This window comes from Mytilus edulis, chromosome 3 (assembly GCF_963676685.1).
Source record: "Mytilus edulis chromosome 3, xbMytEdul2.2, whole genome shotgun sequence".
In the NCBI taxonomy this organism is placed as follows: Eukaryota; Metazoa; Mollusca; class Bivalvia; order Mytilida; family Mytilidae; genus Mytilus; species Mytilus edulis.
In genome coordinates this window covers 88,621,478-88,646,394 of record NC_092346.1, presented here as the reverse complement: position 1 = coordinate 88,646,394, position 24,917 = coordinate 88,621,478, and the positions used below count along the sequence as shown (strand labels likewise).

At 30.5% G+C, this 24,917-nt stretch overlaps 1 protein-coding gene across 1 annotated transcript in view; it reads right to left on the bottom strand.

The window, feature by feature from the left end:
• The window catches only part of LOC139514620 (structural maintenance of chromosomes protein 4-like), a 36,666-nt gene that overhangs the window by 9,527 nt on the left and 2,222 nt on the right, over nucleotides 1-24,917 (bottom strand). The window contains exons 2-20 of the mRNA XM_071304042.1: nucleotides 23,493-23,635; nucleotides 21,934-22,128; nucleotides 21,512-21,691; nucleotides 17,900-18,064; nucleotides 17,207-17,334; nucleotides 16,686-16,826; nucleotides 14,015-14,165; nucleotides 10,674-10,817; nucleotides 9,940-10,017; nucleotides 9,318-9,439; nucleotides 8,593-8,701; nucleotides 8,294-8,425; nucleotides 6,977-7,179; nucleotides 5,884-6,068; nucleotides 5,404-5,513; nucleotides 4,529-4,651; nucleotides 3,236-3,362; nucleotides 2,499-2,550; nucleotides 443-580 (exon numbers count right to left, since the gene is read on the bottom strand). Coding sequence (XP_071160143.1) covers nucleotides 443-580; nucleotides 2,499-2,550; nucleotides 3,236-3,362; nucleotides 4,529-4,651; nucleotides 5,404-5,513; nucleotides 5,884-6,068; nucleotides 6,977-7,179; nucleotides 8,294-8,425; nucleotides 8,593-8,701; nucleotides 9,318-9,439; nucleotides 9,940-10,017; nucleotides 10,674-10,817; nucleotides 14,015-14,165; nucleotides 16,686-16,826; nucleotides 17,207-17,334; nucleotides 17,900-18,064; nucleotides 21,512-21,691; nucleotides 21,934-22,128; nucleotides 23,493-23,635 — 2,626 coding nt within the window. The remainder of the gene's footprint in view (nucleotides 1-442; nucleotides 581-2,498; nucleotides 2,551-3,235; nucleotides 3,363-4,528; nucleotides 4,652-5,403; nucleotides 5,514-5,883; nucleotides 6,069-6,976; nucleotides 7,180-8,293; nucleotides 8,426-8,592; nucleotides 8,702-9,317; nucleotides 9,440-9,939; nucleotides 10,018-10,673; nucleotides 10,818-14,014; nucleotides 14,166-16,685; nucleotides 16,827-17,206; nucleotides 17,335-17,899; nucleotides 18,065-21,511; nucleotides 21,692-21,933; nucleotides 22,129-23,492; nucleotides 23,636-24,917) is intronic.

Genomic DNA, 24,917 nt, shown 5'->3' with positions numbered 1-24,917 from the left:
TCACCAGTCATGCAGCTTTCATTTGATACCAAAATTAATAAAATATTCTAAATATTTGGAAAGTTATGTCCATGCGTAGGAACTATTTTGTGTTAAATATGTACTACTTTCTGGTATGTGCTTTCTGGCCGGGCCTGAATTAGTGGTGTTACACCTCTACCACTGAAATGTGATTGTCAATAATATTTGTTTACGATCCATGTTATGAGAGCTGTAAGGCTTTGTGATTTCTCATACAGTCACAGGTACATGGTTAATAGAGAGACAGGAGACTGCCTCCTATTAATTTAATTTGAATGGTTGCATTTTCCTAAAATTTTCATCAATTATAAATAAATTTTATATCAAATGTCGTTCATGTATAGATAAAAGTGCTTCACATGCTCCCCATCAGTTAACTTCATGAACAGCCTTGACATATTTATTTCACCATGTGGCCTACCTTTGTGATGTTTTGATGGCCACCTGACATTTAGTGACTTGACCTGTTACTTCATCAATCTGTTTACTAATGGCATCAACTCTATGTTGAGCTGCCTTCATTTTAGATCCTCCAATCTCCATAATCTCTTTGTGTAATCTGAAAGTTAACATATGCATGTTAATAATTTTAACAGTTATAATTAAACATTCAAAGCACAACATCTCCTCTAATCTTCACAACTTCTTTTAAACAAATTTACTGTAGGGTTTCTAAAATATTAATTTTTGTTCCCAGCAAAATCTTAATACATTTATTTCGACAAATGCAAATATAACTAGAGACTCTATAGAGCATGTGTTGCTCACCTTTGTTTATGTGAATATTAAGCAAAGGACACAGATGGATTCATGACAAAATTGTGTTTTGGTGATGGTGATGTGTTTGTAGATCTTACTTTATTGAACAATCATGCTGCTGACAATTATCTCTATCTATAATGAAATTGGCCCAGAAGTGACAATGGAAAATATTTTATAAAAATTTACAAAAATTTACAAAATTTATGAAAATTGTTAAAAATTGAATATATAACTCCTTAAGGGGTCAATTGACCACTTTGGTCAAGTTGATTTATTAGTAGCTCTTACTTTGCTGTACATTGTTGCTAATTACAGTTTATATCTATCTATAATAATATTCAAGAGAATGCAAAAGTTGATTATAAATCTGCTTTTCCTACCAAGCATCTGCGTTCACCCTCAGTCAGTATTTAACTATTCTATTATATATTAATAATATTCAAAAGCTGCAAAATTTTCTTAAAATTACCTATTCAGGGAGGGGCCTGATTGGTCTGAAAATTTCAGGGCAGATAGATCTTGACCTAATGAACAATTTTATCCACAGCAGATTTTCTCTAAATGCTTTGGTTTCAGATATATAAGCCAAAAAACTGCACTTTACACTATGTACTATTTTTAGACATGTCGGCTCGAAATTGGTAATTTTAAGGAAATTTTGCCGTTTTTGGTTATTATCTTGAATATATTAAGGATAGAGATAAACTGTAAACAGCAATAATGTTTAGCTAGAGATAAACTGTAAACAGTAATAACGTTTAGCTAGAGATAAACTGTAAACAGTAATAATGTTTAGCTAGAGACAAACTGTAAACAGCAATAACGTTTAGCTAGAGATAAACTGTAAACAGTAATAATGTTTAGCTAGAGATAAACTGTAAACAGCAATAATGTTTAGCTTTAGACTAAAGCTAAACATTATTGCTGTTAACAGTTTGTCTCTAGCTAAACATTATTGCTGTTTACAGTTTATCTCTAGCTAAACATTATTGCTGTTTACAGTTTATCTCTATCCTTAATAATATTCAAGATAATAACCAAAAACGGCAAAATTTCCTTAAAATTACCAACTTAGGGGCAGCAACCCAACAACGAGTTCTCTGATTCATCTGAAAATTTCAGGGCAAATACATCTTCACCTGATAAACAATTTTACTCCTGTCAGATTTGCTCTGAATGCTTTGGTTTGAGATATAAGCCAAAATCTACATTTTACCCCCTATGTTCTATTTTTACCCATGGCGGCCATCTTGATGATTGTGGCCAAGTTTGGTTTAATTTGGCCCAGTAGTTTCAGTAGAGAAGATTTTTGTAAAAGGTAACCATGATGGCCACTGATGGACGCAAAGTGATGAGAAAAGCACACTTGGCCATTTGGGCCAGGTGAACTATAAATGTGGATAAAACCATGTCACACAGTCAGGGACCTGTTCTTCAGTGGCTGTCATTTGTTGGTGTGGTTCATATGGGTATCTATTTTTTTTATATAGATTAGACTGTTGATTTTCCTGTTTGAACTGTTTTACACTAGTCATTTTGGGGCCCTTTATAGCTTTCTGTTTGGTGTGAGCCAAGGCTCTGTGTTGGAGGTCATACTTTGACCTATGACTTGGATGGAGAATTGTCTTATTGGCACTGATACCACATCTTCTGAATCGTATTCACAAATATATGAATATTAATAAATTTTAACCAAACTTTATCTGAAAACCTACCTTTGAACTTCTGCTTCTACTTTAGCTGCAGCACCACCAACTTTTTCATATTCTGAAATTATTGTTATAAAATTAATGTTTTGAATAGGTTCAAATATTTACTGGATATTAACTTGCAACAGAAAACCACCTTGACAAATTTTGACGCTACCATATTTCATTCTCATGTTGTCCAGAATTTTTGGTGATTCCTTTTTATATTTAATCCTAAATAAAAAGTAACTAAAACAATGTTTGTTTTAGTCTGCATGCAAATCAGGACCTTACATTTTCTGTTTCAGAGGGTTAAAACTTTTGGACCCAATATTAAATCATTCTATTACAACTCCCTTAAAACAAAATAATGTTAAATTGGTTGATAACATTTCACGTAAAACTTAAAAAGATACAGAGAGTAGAATTTGTTTAAATTGAAAGGAAGATAACACTATAAAGAGAAATAACAAGAGAAAACAAACAATCCATAAAACATATGCACAAAAGTTTTCAAAAAATAAATAAATAGAATAGTTAAATACTGACTGAGGGTAAACTCAGATGCTTTGTAGGAAAAGCAGATTTATAATCATTAGGAGCCAAATTTGTTTAAGTACTAACAACCAGTATGAGTTGAATTTTATGAATAATTTTCTGATTTCAGAACTGTGGATCAGAAGTACATGAATTAATCAAATGAGTCATACAAAAGTACATCTGATGGATAATAGCAGTAACACAATAATAATTATAATTCTAACCTTTTTTGTACTCTCCTACTTTTTTCTCCAACTGTTTTAATTCTTTTTCATCTGGAGCAGCTGCTTTAACTCTTACTTCCTGTTCTTTTATTTGTTTTGTTAATCTTGTCTGTTGTTCTTTATTTGCCTAATTATTTATAAAATCAAAATTTTCATTATTATTAAGAAATTTTATATGATAATCTAACTGCTGCATTCAGATTATCCTTATCCAGAATCACTCGTAATTAATAAGTAACTTGAAACTTGAAATTCAAAAGCAGAGTGGGTTAGGCAATTCCAAAGAAATATTACAATTTTAAGTGATTAAAATCATTTCAATTTTAAACTCTTGCATTCCATAAATTGTTTTCAACATTATACAAAAACAGTAAGACATTACATGAAGCAAATGTGGTCAAACAGTCAGTATAATTCTGTTGATGACCTGTATCTAGTATGAAAATAAGAAAATTCGAATTATTTTTGTGTTATCACTTTTAATTGAGCTCTTCTAGTGTCGAAACAATGGTTGAAAAAATGCCAGCAGAGTTTCAAAACATTCTACATGTACTTAATATAATACTGCAATAACTTAAAAAAAGGTGACCAATTTTTCAAAAAACATATTCATGATAGGTTGAGATTGATACACTGACCTTTTTTTACCAGTCAGTTTTTCTCTAATTGCTATAGTATTTAAGATAAAAAAGAAAATTGAGTATTACCCACTATATTTAGCCATTTTAAAATTCAGAAGCTTTATAGTTGACATCCTATAGATGAAGCCCAAAAAACTTTGGTTTCAATCTATCAAGCAGTTTCAGAGAAGAAAATGTTTAAAAGAAAAGTTTATATACTATGGACCCAAAGTCATGCAAAAACTGACATGGCTATTGGTGCCAGGAAAGCATAAAACCAATATCAAGTTAAAAACCATAAACAATTAGCAACCTAAATATTTGAAACTCAGCCTACCATTGATCAAATTACAAGAATATGTATTGTATATCTACTGTAAAATACCAAACCTAACTTATGTGTACGCTTCACTTTTTTCTTTTTTGCATGGCAATTTTTTTCTTATATATAAAGCATGCAGATGTGTTAGATTGAAAATCTGTTTTATAGAAAGAATATAGGATTATAATATCAGCTTGCTAAGAGGTGCAGCAAATTAATTCATCCACCACGCAAAACACCTTTTATATACACACCCACAAGTATCATTACATGCAGTAAACAAAAACATCTGTTCCGCTTCCTTTAATAATTTATAAAGTTGATTATTTGTTGAGTACATATATTCCTTACCTCAATATCCATTGTACATTTCTGTAATGAATGTTTCATATGTGTATGATCTTTTTCCTCTCTTCTTATGACATCTTCCAATCTTTCCTTATTTGCTCTACTAGTCTGGGCTTCAGATGTTAGCTGTAATTATATATATTACACATTATCTATTATATACCAATTTAAAAATATGAAAATAACCATGTTTTAATGAATACTGCTCTCAGTTGTTCTTTAAATTATAGCCCTTTGCCTGAATGACAACAGTAACAACTGTACTAAACAAGTGAAACTGCATGCTACTGTTCACTGATGATACCCGGCCCAAATAATTGACGATTTAAGGAAGTTGTTGAGGGATGAATGTGAAAACACATCACATGGTATAGCTGACTAATATAAACCCTGAAACTAAATTTCAGAAATCCGTCTAATGTTGTTCCTTAGGAAGATGCAACGGAAAATATTCATAAGACAGACAGCTGAACAGACAGAGGTTTAACAGTATACCCCCATTTCTTTAAAGCACGGGTATAATAAAAACAATTTTTATGACAAAAACAAAGGCGGTTTAAGAGTTACATTCCACATGAATTAAGAGGAAGAACTGATTATAAAGATTTTATTGTTGGATCTTATATAAGGTCAGTAATCGTGAAATTGACCAACAGTTCATTACAAAAAGAATCAACTATTTCATGAATGGCTAAAGAACTTTGCAATGTGACATATCAATAAACTTAAAATCTAACACTTTGTTGATAGTGTTTACCAAAATGTTTAATAGAAATTTGAAGCAACATTATTCAAATACATTCCTGTTTCCTCTCAAGTATATTAAAACACTTCTTTGGTTTGTAAACAATTTCTGAGGGAGATTTAACATGTGTTACCTTTTCTAGCATATTTTCCATATTGGCCAATTGTTTGGGATCTACATCTGCTGCTAAAGCTGATCCCATTCTTCCTTTCATTACAGACTTACCACCTCCACTCATTGTACCTGTGGAAAACAATCAAAATAAAGTCAGGATGTAAATTTCTCTTGGTGAACATATTTTGTTAAAATTCAATAATTCTTGTTGTGGGAGTGTCTTCCATCTTGTTCAGTGTAGAGCAGTATCTGTCTTTTGTAATGAATGACAAATAAAATAAAAAAACACCTAAGTAATACTGATGCACTGTAGGTAGAAAATGGCACCATTAAAACCAATATTCAAAACCCAAAACATTGTATAATTGTTTATTCTTAATGTCCAGTCACAAGTATTTAGGACAAGTAAAGTGTGTTTAGATCTAAAAGCTTCTGAGTGTTAGTAAATGTTGTAGCTAATGGTTGCCAGATTAAAACCCATTTTAAATCAGAACATTACCTGATTGGTCAATAAGAGCTCCTTGAAGTGTAACGACTCGGAATCTAGTTTTTCCATAAGCTATTCTGGTTGCTTGATCCAGATCATTGGCCACTAATGTATCTCTCAAGGCAAAGTAAAATGCAGGCAATATTTCAGGAGTTTTTGTTTTAACAAGATCAAATAATCTGTGAACATTTTCTGGTCTGAAAAGAGAAATTAAAACTCTGTGTTTGTAAAAGATCTACTGCAGACAAATCTTGGACTAAACAAATTATATTTTTTAAGTTTTCGGGAAGACAGGAATTTGACAAAAATGGGAACATTAGTCAATGCTACATTATATGTCTCCTAAGACAAAAGTATAAAACATAAATCTTTCAGTGTAACAAGCATTTTCAGAATCGTAGTGTGTTCAGGGAAAGTTTCTGGCCCCTGACATACAGGGAAGCCTGTCAAATTGAGATGTTCTTATAGTAAAGCAACTTTATAGAAAATACCACTGATCTATCACAAGTAGTTATATTACTATCAGACATTGTCAAACTAACTTAAACAGAAAACTTAACATTGAAAATTGCTAATTAATTGCAAGTTGCAGGACCATTACCAAGGCAACAGGGCCTCCAAATAGTTGTTAAACTGATATATACTGATAGTAATGATACTTAATAGAAAATATCATTGATCTAAAGCATGTAGTTCCTATCAAAGTGATTTAATCAGAAAACTTAACAGATGTTGATGCTAGAAAAACAACTCCTATGTCTCCCCTTCTGTGACTTTCATCCCAAACAGGACAAAAACTATTGTATCACCTATTCCTTTCCTTATAAATTCTATGTGAACAAGATTTTTTCTCCATTTAACAAGTCCCACAACAACAGACTTTTTACTTTTCAAGCAAATATTTATCTGAAAAGTCTTTATGAATATAATACTAATATAATATAAATACTTGGAAATTATAGGTCTTCCTTGAGTTCCTTCAGTTAAAGTGATATTTTAATACAATAGCCAAAGGAGTTTCTCTAATATCTATAAATAATAATTCAGCTAACTAATCAATCATTTTGAAAAAAGAACCCCAATTCTTTGAATTTATATAACTTACGTGTTAATTTTTCTCTTAGTATGATCTTTCCATCTAGCCATTTTATCCAGACCTATAAATGTTGCAGAACCTATGTTGTTTTTCTTGAGATATTCTACACATTTTTGAGCTGTGTTGATTGTGTCAACAACAATATGATCTAAGGCACCACAAGCAGTTGATATAGCAACATCAAATTCTTCATCTATAGCTCCAAGATCTCCCTACAAAAACCAAGTTAATAGTTCATTTAATCATTCAATTATTGCAATAAAATTTCACTGGTTATAGTGACACACACAATCTTGACTTTTAAGGTTAAGGTCAAATTAAAATGACACATATGTATTCCTTATAATGAATTTGCAATTCTTATATTGCTGACCTAGTATATATAATTTCTGATATATATATATATATATATATAACTCGTCTTAACATCAACCCAACAATGTTAGATCTGTAAATTTGCTTTTGCAAATTTTTGGTTCTTCCCTATATATATATATATTATTTAAAAGGATTGAACCTTTTCAATTAAGAATGAAGATCTCATAAAGTCATACAATACATGTAAATTCTAAGCCCAAAACAAGTCATCAATTAAAGTTTTATAGTTGCTAAACCACAGACTGTGGATTAATCATTATTCGTTGTATACCAATTTTCATGGTTTCAGGTGAACCACAAATCTAAAAGTTCAACTAAATACAAATTTCTATCAAATTGTATGCAGATTTTGGCAAAACCATGAAAAGGCAAGTTTTCCTCACCCTATGAAAATTGGTACCTACAAAAATAAATGAATCAATAGTACTTCATCCTTAAAATAAAACCTAAACAAAAAAACATCCAAGTACTAGGTATAAGTTGTGATGAGATAGAAAGGTTTTTGTTCATGAGTCATAAACTCCTATGTATTTATAAATAGATGAGACAAATTTCCTTAGAGGCATGTATATGTTCTGCATGTTTCAATAAGAATCCTTTGTATAAAATGTGGTATGATTGACACTGAAACCACTGACCACTAAATGACAAAGATGTGTACAACCAGGACTACTTTTTAGAATCATTTGAATGTGTTCTTCATATTAACCTATAAACATATTTAATTGTATTTTGTTCAAAAGAGCTAGTATCACAGTGTTAATGTTGTCTTTCTGTGTACTGTGATATTGAAACTATGTCCAATGTGCTATTATCTTCAAATAAACACAATATGAAGCCAAAATTGTTAGAACACATATCATACATAGGTCACTCAGTTAAATGAATAATATCATCATACATGTTAATAACTATATAACAGAATTGATTGTAGATTAGAGAACCTACCAGTCTACCATTTACACCTGGTAGTTGTCCATTTTTCTTCATCTGCATCAGAGCATCTATAACTTTCCCTTTACTTTTAGCTGCCTGCATTGAACTCCTAGCTTCCTCTACTTTACTTCTTAAAGATCTTAACTAAAAAAAAACATATCTAGGTAGAGTTATTTTTGTCATAAATATCAAACAAATAAAATATGTAAGTAAACATTAATGGAAAACTTGAAAATGCCCTTAAACTGTATCTACTTTAAAGCCTAGTAAACAATATTCAACATTCTGAAATGCTAAGTTAATATACTTACATCATTTGTTGATTTTTCTTCTGTACGAGTGGCCAATTCAAGATCTTTCTTTGCCTTTTCAACCATATTTTCCGATTCTGGTAGTCTCTTTTGTATATCACTTATTTCCCTGCGGATAACAAATTCCATGTTTATTATTATGAAACAAAGCTTTAAACATATTCCAAACTATTTATTTTAAGAAAAATAGTGTTGTTAAAATATAAATAGAATACATTCATAACCTAGAAGAAACACAATTTCTCAAATGTAGCATATCCCAAAATGGAAAATATATTTCAATGGCAAATCTACTTGTGTTTATTGGTTACACAGTAATTTGCCTTGTGTTTAATACAAAAATAATGTCTTTTGTGGATACATTTATTTTATTAGGTTTTGCCAATCTCTGTATACAAAGCCCATAATTCTTTTATAATTCGTTAAACATTTGAATGTGTGGTTCACAAGTACCCATGAAAACAACATAAATTGGTATCCAAATTATAATAATAAATCCATAGTACAAGTTATGTATATACACATTAATATTTATCTTCTATTTAAATATTGTCAGTATAAATTCCTTGAATGGTGTTTAAATTGAGTGCATATAAACATTATTTGTCTTGTATATAGTTATTTGTGTATTCACTAAAAGGTATACACAATCATTTCTACTGTCTACAGAGAGTTAATTCATTACAATGGTGTTAACTTCTTCCGTTTTAACATTCATAACTTACTGGGCTCTATGTTCCAGTGTAGTTTTAGCCTTGTCCAGATTTTTCTCCATTTCTTTTAATTTATTTGTTTCACTCTGTTGGTTGCTTAAATAAATGTCCAACTCAGACTGTGCAATATTTAACTGAAAAACATATGTGAAATTGTTTGATTTAATGCAATAATATAGATAATTCATTTTATTATTTTATATAAATATGAAATTTACAGCAGCATCAATACTCTAACCAAGATATGCATTGTCTTCCTTGACAAATTTTTTGTTTATTGTCAAAGCTGTACCAAATGATTTTGTTTAAAATGCATTTCACTATTGGGATTATATCTTCAGCTGATTGACTCAATTTGTATAATGCATGCATGAAATGCTGCATTAAATAATTCATATAAAATTTAGTCTAAGAGAACACTATTTCATAGTGCAATATTTTGCTTGACACAGAAACCGAAACTTGTCCCATCTCCTTAGAAATTCAACATTTGCAATGCACAAGTGAGTTGGAAAATCCTAATTGAAGCAAAAAATAAAACAGATTTAAAACTTATATATACATGCATGAGTAAATCAATTTCTTTTACATTGTAAGAAATTTATGTCATTTGATAGAAACATAAAGTATTTACCTTAGATTTGATATCATTTACAAACTTCTGTTGTTCTAACAACTCTTCTTCTCTCTTATCTTTTTCTACTTGTAGTCCCTAAATAAATAACACAATAGAAAACAAATTACAATTATTCCTAAAAAAAATCAAAAAATCATGACAAACTGTGAATTAATTTCAGTATTACTTTTTCTTGAATTTAGGAAAAATTTTATTTGTATTTCAACGGAATGTTTAATGAAGGAATTGCTTTTAAAAACGTTATAAAATATATTCTGTTACAAATATATATATTTCTTTATCGTTATTTTACGAATTTTTCCTTTAATCTTGCTGACTGATAATTTGCTGTCTCATCAGAGTCAAGTGATATGAAAAATTATCACTAGAAATTAAGCTGGCAGGTGGCGGTGCTTATAAAATTGACAACGTCTTCATAGGTAGAATAGCGATAAACAGATTATCATTGGTCAATGCAACTTGATTGCTTTTCTCAATTTCGCTCAAGCAAAAAAATCCCCTTCTTTTAGATGATCAACAATAATCTATAAATAAATATATATGTTTATAAAAACATCAGAATTTTTATTGCTGTTTTTCCTCACCAAGTCACAGATTGTTTTCAACGATAAAGATGTTAGATTAGATTCTTACTTTTGTAGTGATTTTCAAGAATGTCATATTTCAGAAACATGCAAAGGCCTGTACCATATGTTTTTATAAATTATATCCAATTTAGATGATAATCTCACCTTAGTCTCTGTTTTCAGTCCTTCCATCACTACAGCCATTTTTTCTTCTTCTTCCTTCTTTTTAACTTCAAGTTTCTCCAATTTTCCTTGGTGACTGGTAATAGCTTTCTCAGTTTCACCTGGCATTGATTTCAAGTCTTCCACCTATATCATAATAAAATCTTTTATTCTGAAACCTTGAGATTACAATCTTTCTTTTAAATTAATTAAAGTCTATTTTATTTACATCAACACTAAGAAAAAAAAATAATTTCAAGATATATTCTCATATCACCTGTTTTATGCTTTATTACATATGCTAGACCCTCTAACAAGTCTGACAATTATGCTGTTTGTTTGGTTAGAAAATATTAGCAAATAATAGTTCCACATGTCTGGTTAACAAAATCAAGTTATAACATTGTAGATATATCTTTAAGTCACCACCTTTGATGATTACACTATAAATCTTGTAATTTTTTCTTTTAAAATTAATGATTTTTTTATGTAGACAAGAGTACACACACTGAAATGTCTCGCCTTCTTTACTAATCATTGATATTATGTTGATAGTCCTTAGTATAAAGCTAAGCTTTATTACAACTGTCACATAAACTTAACATTAACCAAGATAACTAAACAAAGACCAATGAACCTTGAAAAAGAGGTCCAGGTCAGATGAACCATGCCAGGCAGACAGGTACAGCTAACAATGCTTCTATACAACATATATAGTTGACACATTACTTACTTTTAGTTTAAGAAAAATAGACCAAAACACAAAAACTTAACCATGTTAACACTGTGCAATGAACCGTGAAAATGAGGTCACGGTTAAATAAAACCTGCTCGACTGACATAAAGATCATAAAATATTTCCATAAACCAAATATAGTTGACCTATGGCATATAGCATTAGATAAAAAGACCAAAACTCAAAAACTTAACTTTGACCACTAAACCATGAAAATGAGGTCAAGGTAACATGACATCTACCCGCTAGACATGTACACTTAACAATCATTCCATACAACAAATATAGTAAACCTATTGCATATGGTATGAGAAAAACAGACCAAAACACAAAAATTTAACTATAACCACTGAACCATGAAAATGAGGTCAAGGTCAGATGACAACTGCCAGTTGGACATGTACACCTTACAGTCCTTCCTTACACCGAATATACTAGCCCTATTGCTAATAGTATCTGAGATATGGACTTGACCACCAAAACTTTGTTCACTGATCCATGAAATGAGGTCGAGGCCAAGTGAAAACTGTCTGACAGACATGAGGACCTTGCAAAGTACGCACATATCAAATATAGTTATCCTATTACTTATAATAAGAGAGAATTCAACATTACAAAAAATTTGAACTTTTTTTTCAAGTGGTCACTGAACCATGAAAATGAGGTCAAGGACATTGGACATGTGACTGACGGAAACTTCGTAACATGAAGCATCTATATACAAAGTATGAAGAATCCAGGTCTTCCACCTTCTAAAATATAAAGCTTTTAAGAAGTGAGCTAACGCCGCCGCCGGATCACTATCCCTATGTCGAGCTTTCTGCAACAAAAGTTGCATGCTCGACAAAAACTAAACATTGACCAATGAACCATGAAAATGAGGTCAAGGTCCGATGAACCATGCCAGGCAGGCATGTACAGCTAACAATTCTTCCAGACAACAAATATACTTGACCATTGCTTATAGTTTTAGAAAAACAGACCAAAACACAAAAACTTAACACTGTGTAATGAACCGTAAAAATAAGGTAAAGGAAAAATAAACCTCTGCGACAGACATATAGATTATAAAATGTTTCCATACACTAAATATATTTGACCTATTGCATATAGTTTAAGAATCAAGAATGTGTCCATAGTACACGGATGTCCCACTTGCACTATCATTTTCTGTGTTAAGTGGATCATCAAATTGGGGTAAAAATTCTAATTTGGCATTTAAATTAAAAAGATCATATCACAGGGGTCAGATGAACCATGCCAGGCAGGCATGTACAGCTAACAATTCTTCCAGACAACAAATATAGTTGACCATTGCTTATAGTTTAAGAAAAACAGACCAAAACACAAAAACTTAACACTTTGCAATGAACCGTAAAAATAAGGTCAAGGTCAAATAAACCTGCGGGACTGACATATACATCATAAAATGTTTCCATACATCAAATATAGTTGACCTATTGCATATAGTATTAGAAACAAGAATGTGTCCATAGTACACAGATGCCCCACTTGCACTATCATTTTCTGTGTTTAGTAGACCATGAAATTGGGGTAAAAACTCTAATTTGGCATTTAAATTAAAAAGATCATATCGCAGGGAACATGTATACTAAGTTTCATGTTGATTGGACTTCAACTTCATCAAACACTACCTTGACCGTAAACTTTAACCTGAAGCGGGACGCATGGACAGACGGAAGGACGAATGAATGAACACAGACCAGAAAACATAATGCCCCTCTACCATTGTAGGTGGGGTATAAAAAAGACCAAAACTCAAAAACTAAACTTTGACCACTGAACTATGAAATGAGGTTAAGGTCAGAAAACACCTGCCAGCTAGACATGTACACCTTACAATCATTTCATACACCAAACATAGTAGACCTATTACTTATAATAAAGAGAGAATTTAACATTACGAAAAATCTAAACTTTTCAAGTAGTCATTGAACCATGAAAATGAGGTCAAGGACATTGGACAAGTGACTGACGGAGTTTTGTAACATGAGACATCCATATACAATGTATGAAGCATCCAGGTCTTCCACCTTATAAAATAGAAAGCTATTAAGAAGATAGCTAACGCTGCCACCTCACTATCCCTATGTCGAGCTTTCTGCAACTAAAAGTCGCAGGCTCAAGATAAATTACTAAGATCTTTGAAGAGATTTCAAATTTTGGGTTATTACTACAGAGCATGCCTTACTATTGTATACAAAATATTAACTCAAGCTAGTTACGGGAAACCAGTAAATTCCAGATTTTAATGATTATACATTATCCCTAAAAATTTGTAGTCAACAGATTTTTTATCTGTCAGATGAAACATTGGTGTGTCCGACTGAATGTCTGATGGTCCAAAGCACAATAGAATGTTTGGTTGGAAGTAAGTTCTTTGAGGAAAATCATTCAATTATACATGATAACATGGTAAATGAATATGCGGAATAATTTATAGAATCAAAGTTCAGCCAACTTTCTTTTTCACAGGAAAATAACATATAGACAACTGGTTTAATTTAATGATGTATTTATATGCTTTATAACAATCTTCTACCATCATATATTGGTAAACCAATCAAAAGTATGTATGTAAACTTACCTTTTTCTTTTCTTGTTCCAACTGCTTGTCTAATTTCTTGGTTTTCTGCCTATTATGTTTTAAATCTTCTCTACATTTGACATCTTGTTTTTCATATTCTGTGAATTTCTCTTTTGATTCTTCCAAATGTTTTACTTGTCCTTCGTACTCACTGTTAACAGAAATGATAAAAATCTACAAACTTTCAAAATTATGGTAAGGCCAAAAAAAATATATGTCTGTTTAAGGTTACATTCTTTAAAAAAAATAGGGTAAATAGGTCGGTATTTCCATTTTATTTTTTGTGACATGATTTTGAGTCATGCTGTTTCGTCTGGTCGTGGTCCAAGATGATCATGGGCCGAGTTTACCCATAATTCTAATGATAGGATTATTTTCCTTTGTTATTGGCTGGAAAAAAATCGCGGCAAAGTGACACAAGTCGCGAGTTTCCTTAAAACAGCTATCATATTTACGATTGTGAACATTGGGATGTATCAGGCAATTGATATATATTATTGGCAATACTTAATTCACTTTTGAGACAAGTTTAGTTTATTTTTCACTGTAAGACAGAAATAAAATGACGTAGGGTTGGCGCTCAAAAATAGGGTAGGTCGGGTAACTGTAAACAGACATAAATTCTTTTTTGGCCTAAAAAAGGATGTACAAATGTAACACTATATATGTTAACTACAGTTTTGTTGAATCTGATTTTGAGATTCACCTATATCACAATCTAAATCGCCAAAAATCAGGGTATATTAACCATATGAAATTACAATTGTCATCATTTTACTACAACAACAGTTAGAAATTTGACATGGCAAACCTTTGCTCTCTGAACTACACATTGATTAATATTGATGCTGACACAGAAAGGACTGTTAACATGCTGAACTTGTTGGGATAGAATCTATGTATCATTATTATTTCTCAGTACATTATCAACCACACTTGCCACTTGCATTGTGTATTATAAAAGCTTAAGCTGCTAAAATATTAATATAACTCAATTTTATTAAATGTTATTTGTTTTGACCTCAAATTATAATAGTATTGTCATGTCAAATGTTTGCATACCGAATAAGTCCTTAATTGGAATAAAATACTCTTTTTTTATTCCCCCAAAAAGACCAGGTTTAAACATAAAGATTTTTGAAATATGAAATGTTGCCTACTTTATTTTACTGACACCTTGACATCAAACCTTTTGACCTCAACTCCAAGGGTTTGTCCATTTCAAATTTTCTACTCTGCAAACTGTTTGTAACTATCATTTTGAGTTATCAATTAGAACTACAAATTACACCTTATATTGTTATATTCTTAGTATATTCTAGCATTTGTGACATAAAAAAATCAATAGTTTCTATATCTTCCATCTAAACAAAAGTTTTCATCCTGAAACAATAAACAGAAAAGATATCTCATTGAATTTTCCTTAAATTTTTTAATTTACAAATCATTTATGCTTATGTATGACCCATGTTCATCATAAGAACTTGAACTTGAGAAGCCCTTAGACTACAAATTATTCAGACTACTTCATGAAAATTTTTCATGAGGGGTCAGATTGTGTTATTGATGAAATTCTGGATCTGTGATTAATACTTCCAACATCGAGAAGAAAAACAATAATTGGCAATGATCTTTTCGTTTATTTCTTAGAGTGAGCAAAGCTTATGATACAAGACTTACGTATAAGGTTCATATGTGGAGTAAGGATTGTTCTAGGTCATGGGATAAAAATTGTATAAAGAAAGCACAAATTTTAGGTATTGAAAATGTTATTAATGATACTTTTTCCATTAAACATAAACTGCAAGATATCAAATCTAAACTATGTGAAAAAGATAAAAATGAGTGGGTTGAAAAATTGTTTAATGACAGAAATCAATGTAATGGTAATAAATTACGTATTTATAGAGAGTATAAACATGTTTTAGAATTTAGTTCTTATGTAAAATTAGTTCGTAACAGGCAGCATAGACGTGTTTTGTCAAATTTTAGAAGTGGCTGTTTACCACTGGCAGTTGAAACGGGTAGATACACCAAGCCAAAAATTCCTTTAAATGAGCGCACTTGTATATATTGTACAGATAATTGTGTAGAAGATGAAAAACATTTTTTATTAGGGTGCGATTTTTATGCAGATTTAAGATATGATTTAATGAAAAAATCTGGTGATATTTGTGATTCTTTTAATGATCTTGATTTACAGGAAAAATTTATTTTTTTAATGTCAAATGATGCTATTCAACCATTTTTAGCTAAAACTTTATATCAAATGTTTTATCGAAGAAGGTATTGTGTATAGTAATATTTTAGTACATTAGTTTTAATTGTTTTATAATATGTGTGATATTTTTAAAGTGTCTCATAAGTCAGTAATTTGGCTGGGTACCAATATTTTAATTGTAATATTTAATAATTTTTAATTGCATATTATGTTATTATATGTATTCATTGTGTTTTATATTGGTATGTGACACTATAATAAATTATTCTGATTCTGATCTTATATGAATAAATTGAATTACAATGATATTCAGACCAATGAAGATTTCCATGTCTATGGGTAAGGGAAAACTTAAAATGGCAGAAAAACCCAACTAGTGTTATCATTATTATTAATATTATTTAATCTACTGCTTTCCTTTTCCTTTAATCAAAGAAACCTTTTGTTTACCTATAAATTTTTCCCAGTTCTTTGTCTTTTTCTTTCTTTGCAGCTTCTATCTTTGCTATTTGTTCATTCACGTCTTTCATTCCTTCGTTTATTTTGTTATACTCATCAGTAGCTTTCTTTTCGTTACTAGAACATTCAAATCTGAAAGAAAATGTTATACCATATTTATTCAAATGCCCATTTATTATTTTTTTTCTGTAAAATTAGTTTGTATTGTAATAAAAATACTGTATTTCTTTGTTGGCACATTTGTCTGACAAGAATTCATAGAAAAAAAATTAAAATATAGTGGATTCATTTATACCAAATTTTGGCGATTGAAGACAAAATATAAATGATACTGACAATATCAGCCAATACAGATCAAAGGTAATTTCTACCAATAACCAATAAAAGTAAATACCATATGATACATTTGTAAACCCATATTTCATATTTTGAAATATATATATATATATATAGATAACTTGACCATTTACATCAGGTACATGTAATTATATTCTAACAGACTCTGTACTTACATATACTTGTGGTAAAGTTTATTTTTCTGTCGTACAATATCATTCTCCATATTCAGAAACTGCACTGCTTCATTCTTCGGACCTTCTAAATTATCTTTCTCTTTTTCTACAGCCTTCACTCTGTTAAGCTTTTGAGAACAATAGATACATATTACATGATAAGTTAATAGAGAATGTAACACTTAAGAATCATTGAGTCTTTGACATCAATTTTATTGAAATCTGATGACACTGGTAGAGGTGTGAATGCTTACATTTTTTATTTCCATATGTTTTACATTTCAAAGTGACATAACTCCCCAAACAATTGATTTTAAACTTTTATGACATGTTGTGTATGTGTATCTTTGACTGTAAACATAAAAAAATCTAATAAGAACCATGGACTCGAGAGCCCTAGTCAATTTCCATATTATTTTTATATTAATCACATCGTTTCCATTTAGGGACCAAAAAAAAACCCAAATCCTTCATTACCTTAAAACCTTTTAAGATTAACTGTTTCGTCTCTTACACATCCCCTGGTTTAAAACATTGAGATTTGAGTGTTTCTGATGAAAGTAAATCTAGAGAAGTGCTTTTGTTTAAAATAAAAAAATTCAAGTGTTATACTTGAGTGTTAAATAATATCCTATTAATTTGAAATAACATTTAAATGTATTTAAGGTACATATAAATATTACAATAGTTTACCTTTTCTCCTCTCATTTCATTCAGTGTTTCAACTCTCTTAGCAAGAACTTCAATGGGTTCTTTGAATCTATTACTCCCAATAATATCCTCTAAGAATTCCAACATACCATCATCATTCTCAGACTGACCCTTTGGTTTCATCATAGCTATCTGTTCTACCTCCCCCTAAAGAATATATAATCATACTGTAGTATTTCTTATAAGTCAAGACAGTAAGGATATAACCAGACTAGTAAAACAGTATGCCCCTACGCCTTGGTGCACTGACTCTTAATTAGAGAACAGTTATATGTTATTTGCCTTGTAAGTATCCCGTGTCTGTATGTTGTATATATATATATATATATAACTTGTCTAAACATCAACCCAACAATGTTAGATCTGTAAATTTGCTTTCGCAAATTTTTGGTTCTTCCCTCGCCGGGATTCGAACCCATGCTACTGTGATATCTTGTCACCAAATTGCCTGCACTGCAGCCGTCCCGCTAGATATATATATGTCATAGATAAACATCTTAATTGTTAAATATGAACTATATACAGTACGGGTAGGGACTTATTTTTATGGATGCCTTAATCCGTCTAGTCGGATATGAATAATCCGACATTTTTATGGTAGGTAGTATGTTCATTAAACAACAGATCCAGGTGTGAATGGTCCTTTCATCTTAATCCGTGTTGCTAGAATTACGGTTCACTGATTTCAGAATCAGATTACCTGTAATTTTAACCTCTCAGTCACTTTATTGATTATATTAGTTCTACATCGCATTTGACATAAAACATTTTTACAGGTGAAGTACTGGAGAAAACTTTGTTTAATAAAAATAGCCTATTTTTGTTAATTATGGTTTTGATATTTCAACTGCTAATATTTATTTTCTTTGTTCCTAAAAATTATTTTTATTTTATGTTCCTTTTCGTTTTTTTTTTTTTTTTTTTGTATCTTTTTCTTATTTGTTTGCATAAATTTTTTAAACATATATATTTTTACATGTATTCTATTTCTTGAAGCTTACGGTTATTTTTATTTTACTGATTTATTTTCCACGTAAATCCATTGATTAGCAGAATGCTGTCTCAAGTGCTGCTGCATACGTTTGAGTTTGACGCGGTCACATGCAAAATATTTCTATAATTTGTATTTAATATTCAGTCTGTTGTGTCAGTTCCGAGATAAAAAATAATTACAGTGAGCAACACTTGTATATTATTAGTAGCTTGATGATTCTTTGTAGTTTTTACTTTTTACTGTAAACAAATATTGTCCGAAAGTTGGTGTTGTATGACTAAAATAGAACGCAAATAATAACACTAGAAGAAAATATTGATTCTTCCCGGGCATAAGTTTATTTTAAGATTTCCGTGTTTGTTCATTATGCTAAATTAATATAATTGATCTGCATTTGGGGGTAGGGGGTAAAATGGGTCCGGATCTCGAAATCCCGGGTTAAAAACGTCCCGAATTCAAATAAATTTAAATCCCGACATCGCGAAAAAAAGAATTCCCAGATCCCGAAAGGGTTAATCCCGAAATCCCGAACTTAATTGCATAATATTAATTTACGCACAATCCATGTAAAAAAGGAAACTTGTATGTTATATTTTTTATAGCAATCTAAAAAGAAAAAATTGCCGTGAAAAGACAATTCCATGATACACATATCAGTGATCAACAGCGTGTGCACGTGGTTGAACTTTAACTTGACTCCACTCGCAATAATATTGAATGCTAATAAAAGATATTAAAGATCGATTTTGTCCACTGCACGAGATTTTTATATGGCGGGAAATGTCGTAACAGTAAACACAGGTGACCTTACTGACCGACCGTGGGAAAATTCATTCATGATTAAATTTGATGTTGAATGATTGACATTTATTGTGTTTTAGTTTTGAGGCTCTTGATCGATTTACCAGAATAGAAATTTAATCGATTTACATACATGTATAATCAAAACACGATTTAGTCTTCTTTAACTATTTTTTGTTTTATTTTTATCAGTCATTTCCCGGATTCCCATTTAAATAATCTATTTGGAGACCTCCTTTAAACTTCGGAAATAATACAACATCGATTTAAAAATCATACTGACTGCGCAAGCTTTAGAATGACTAGAAGTACGACGAAAAAGTAAAGACAGCTGATCATGACTAGTACGACGAAAAAGTAAAGACAGCTGATCATGACTAGTACGACTAGCCTTCAACCCCATTGGGGTATAAATGTGCATTTAGTCAATAAACTATATAAGGTTAAACTTTGATTTTCGTGTATCGATTTGATACAATTTGTAAAATATATTTATAACACCGGCGATTTTCATAAAATATTTCAGACATGAAAATAAAAAGGCATATTTATATCGAGTGTCAACAATTTTAAATAAAATAAAAAAAATAGGAATCGAAATATGATCTCGGCGTTATAAATATTGTATTAAAGGAAACCAATTGTTTGACTTTCAAAGAGATTAACAGGAAATATGTCAAAATAGAAAGCACGAGTGATCTGTCTGACCAAAATGTTTCACTTGCGAGAAATGATTGACAGGTGTGAATAGATGTAGAGGCTCCGACGGGGAAAGTTGTATCAAAAGGAAAATAACTTAATTCACAATTCACCTATACATATTTCATAAATACGATATGTTGGCCTTATACTTAAAATTGAGTTTCTTATAATAACATATAAAGGAACAGGACGTTAAAAGCGGGAAATAATATAACCATCAACGAAAACTCGTATAATTTACGGGATTGAAGTCTCAACAATTTGATTTAAACTTCTATTGAAAACAGTCTTGGAATGGTTGTTATTAGGCTTATTATTTTGAATTAGATGAAATATTTACGGTTTACAAATACAAATACAAAATAGTTTATTGGCACAAAACTATTGAAATAATTGGCAACACAATATATTGTTAAAAATCGTCTTTATTTCATTTTCGAATTATAAAAAAAATAAAATTATATTCAATTTTAATTTTTATTCTTATATTTAATTTGAATTTTATTTCTTATATTTAATTTTAATTTTAATTCTTTCTCTTTGAATACAAAACAATATTTTACATTTATCTATCCTCCATAAATACTAATATATCTGTACAGGTAAAATTTAATTCCAATCAAGCTGGTACAGATTGATTTACGACCTTCCACTTGGATATTGCACAGCAGGTGTTTATAACACTGGGACAACTGTCCGACCAGTCTGACATCTAGACGGATTAAGGCATCCATAAAAATAAGTCCCTACCTGTACTGTATGATTTTTATTTTAGCAAAAATTATTTTTTATCTACTTCATTTTCTGTAAGAAATTCATATAAAAATCTTCATATGCAAATTAACATGTATACATAAACAAAATGTAAATAAAAACTTTGTAATCTTTAAATTGTAGGAGCAGTTTAGTGAAAATCCAGTTCAACCCAATGAAATAAAACAACAACAAAAATCACATGTTCAGCTAAATGTATTTTTTTTGAAAAATTAAGAAAATGAAAGTCCCAGAAATATTTTAATAGAACATATATACACATGTATGTGAACAAATATTCAACAAAATAATTATCACAGCTGCATAAAAATGAAGTTGTTTACCTGTAAAATAAGAAATCTATTGTGGTCCAGATCAATACCACTGCCTCTGAGGAGGTTAGTCACTTCTTTATAGGTTGCTTTCTTTTTGTCTATCATATAATAAGAGCTGTTATCTCTGAAGGCAGTTCTGGAAACAACAAATTTTGTGTTGGGTACCACTGTGTATTCTTCATCACTGTCCTAAAAATAATAGATATTAGAAGATAGAAGGGGACAAGGAAAAACACATTCTAGGTCAATTAAAGTGAAAATAGCTCAATTTGGTACTTCTTCATGTATTTTCAAAATTTTCTGAAAAATATAGTTATATTAAATCTGAAAAACATGCAGCAGTATAAGTATTCAATTTATTGAAATTCACAATATGTATACTCGTTATTATTTTCATTAGTCTGAAGTTATGAGATGAAATGTTTTTTTACCCCTGTGTCTATGATCTTTTGGAAATGTACTGCCACTGTACAGCTCTCAACATTCTTATGGTTCTCACTATTGTGAAGGAGAACACTGATTTTCTTTGACCTAATTCTATTGGCTCTGAATCCAAACACAAATAACATGGAATCAATAACATTGGACTTGCCACTACCATTTGGTCCAACTATAGAGGTAAAACTCTGAAAAATATATCTACTCCATTAATATTAAGTTTTTTAATCATAATATTATCTACATGTTATGATGTATACAAGAAATTCAAGTTTATACAGTTCACCTACAATGTATAACTTATAACAACTTATCATCTGGGTTTACATAAAAACTAAGTCATCAATTAGAAACTGTTAACACAGAGATATGTCTCGGCTTTTAGTTATTTTGATAGTAAAATTCAAAATATTATTGACCCACCACTAGTAATTCATTGTTCCCCATTAATTGACCTTATCACAAATGCATACACTATTGATGCTGCCATCACCAGAAACAGCATATCTATGTCACAACCTGTCTATCTTCATTTTTTAATAATGAAATTTGACTTCAATAAATGCTTTTAGAATCCAATTGAAAATTGGATATATTTATTTTGCAAAACTGATTCTGAATTTTCTTGCATCCTGGTCTTCTGGCATTTTAATAGATAAAGACATGATTATCTGGCCTTTGGATAAAATCTTCTATCAAAAAAATATAGTGATTTTACCTACTTGAAGCCTCAACTTAGCGATATTTGTTTGGTGAAAACCTCTTTTAATTGAAGAATTTTGAAACAATTTTGTAATAGCTATTAAGGATGTACACCTCTGAGGAGCCAAAAATTTCTAGAATTAAACTTTTTTTCTAAGCCTGATTTTTGGGTTTATAAGACTGTAACAAAATAAATGGTGAAAAAAAAATCATATGGTGGTGCACTTCCTTTTTGGCTACAGCCCTTTGAAAATACCCAATTTTGATGATTTTCCCATTTTTCATCGATTTTTACCTATTTTTGGGCTATTATCGTGAAAAAAATCACAGTTCCACAATTAAACTTTTTTTCATACTTTCTATAAAGATGAAGTGTTAATATAAGAAAGTTTTATCATATTTTGACGCTTTTTTGTGTAAAATTCACCTTGCTGTCAATTTTGTAATTTTGTGATTTTTCTCAGTTTTAAGAACAAAATGCATATAATTTCAACTTTTTTGTTATAAATGATTGAACAAATATATATCTAAGAAACTAGAAAAGACCAAAATGATATGGGATGTACATGATTCTTGTAAAATCATTTTTTGTATCCCTCACCCATTTTCTCAAAATTTTGGCTAAAAATACTGACTTGATTGGACGCAAAATTTGAAAACTGAATTACTCAAAAACCATTCATTGTAAATACAAATTTTTTTCACAGATTTATGTTTGATTATAATATTTTTAAAATTCATTGATATTTTCTACTTCTATCACATGTTTTGGAAATAATTCAAGAACAAGATTTCAATGAGACTGAACGAGACTGAAAAATCAGAAGAATACATCCTTAAGTATGTTTACCTTGTGGAATGGTCCTAATGTCTGCACACCAGCATAGGATTTGAAATTTTCATTTACAATATGTGTTATCATTAGCCTAGGTCCATTAATACTGTAGGTGGCAACTGTTTGTGGTGCAGGAGGAACTTCAATGGGACCAAAGTCTTAAAAAAAGAACAGCAATTCTATACATTTTTACATTGCTATAAAAGTAATTAAAGACTTGTCAATATAACTCTGGCTTCTCACAAAGATGAGTCCATCAGTCATATTCTCATGATAATCTGCATGGATTCATCAAATTTCAAAACTGTTGAGTCCAAAGATCATGAAGATCATCCACTGAGCACATGTATCATTATTTTGTAACAAAAATAAATCATGAATTTGACTGAAACTTCAATTTACAGACCCATTTTCAAGAGTCAAACCCTGCTTTAAAATAAGACCTCATTTTGTCAGTGATGATAAATAGACCCTCAAATGTGCACATATAGTCATTTTAGGCAAGAAAATTGTTTAAATGAGTGTTTTTCAGTTTGTATGCATGCAAAATTACTACTGAGACTGCACTGTTTGGGGAAAAAGTTGTCTTTTAGGGAATAATTTTAAGCCATTTTTTTTTCAAATTGGGATTCTTCTACAGTGGAAAAAGCCTTTATTCTCCACTAATTCAAGGCAAACAATATCACTGGTTCAGGGTATGGTAATTTACGAAAAAAGTAATCTCACTTCGTACCCCGAAAATTTAACCACATATGTGAAAATGTCACAGCTTCGAAACGAGCTATCATACATATCCAAGTTTACGATATGGACTGAGCTACAGGAAAAAACGTTATCATTACTGCCTATGTAAAAACAATTAAAGATATTCGTGATCTCCAGATGTCAATAATAAATTATGTATATGAACATGTAGATGTAGAGGAAAATTTCATCTTCTCACTGACTGTTGGACTTTCCTTAAAAAAATATGAGAAATAAGCAATAAGAAAACAAACTTGCTGACTAGGATTTCCGTGTAAACAAGCTTAGGATCTAAATCAAGGTAATCAGTCAGTCAGCAAGAAAAAGCAGCTGGCTCACTAAGAATTCATAAGTGATTTGCCAGATGGAGATACCCAAGTTACCATGGTTAATAATATATCAATGTGCTAAAAATTACTCATCATTTGACAGCAATAGGTAGACTCGTACATACTAAACAGGGCCTTGTCAAATAATTAAGGAGGCTTTGAATTAGGTTATTTCAGTGTTCTCCCCAGGATTTTTTAAGGCACAAAATTAAAGGGCGTGTAACCCCTTTTATAGTGAACTTTTTGTGATCTGAATCAATCAGTCATAAATCATAACATGCAATATTGCTTTGTGTTGTGTGTTTAATAATGCAGAGTATTATTGAATTTATACAAGAATATACTATATGAAATAAATTGATTTTAA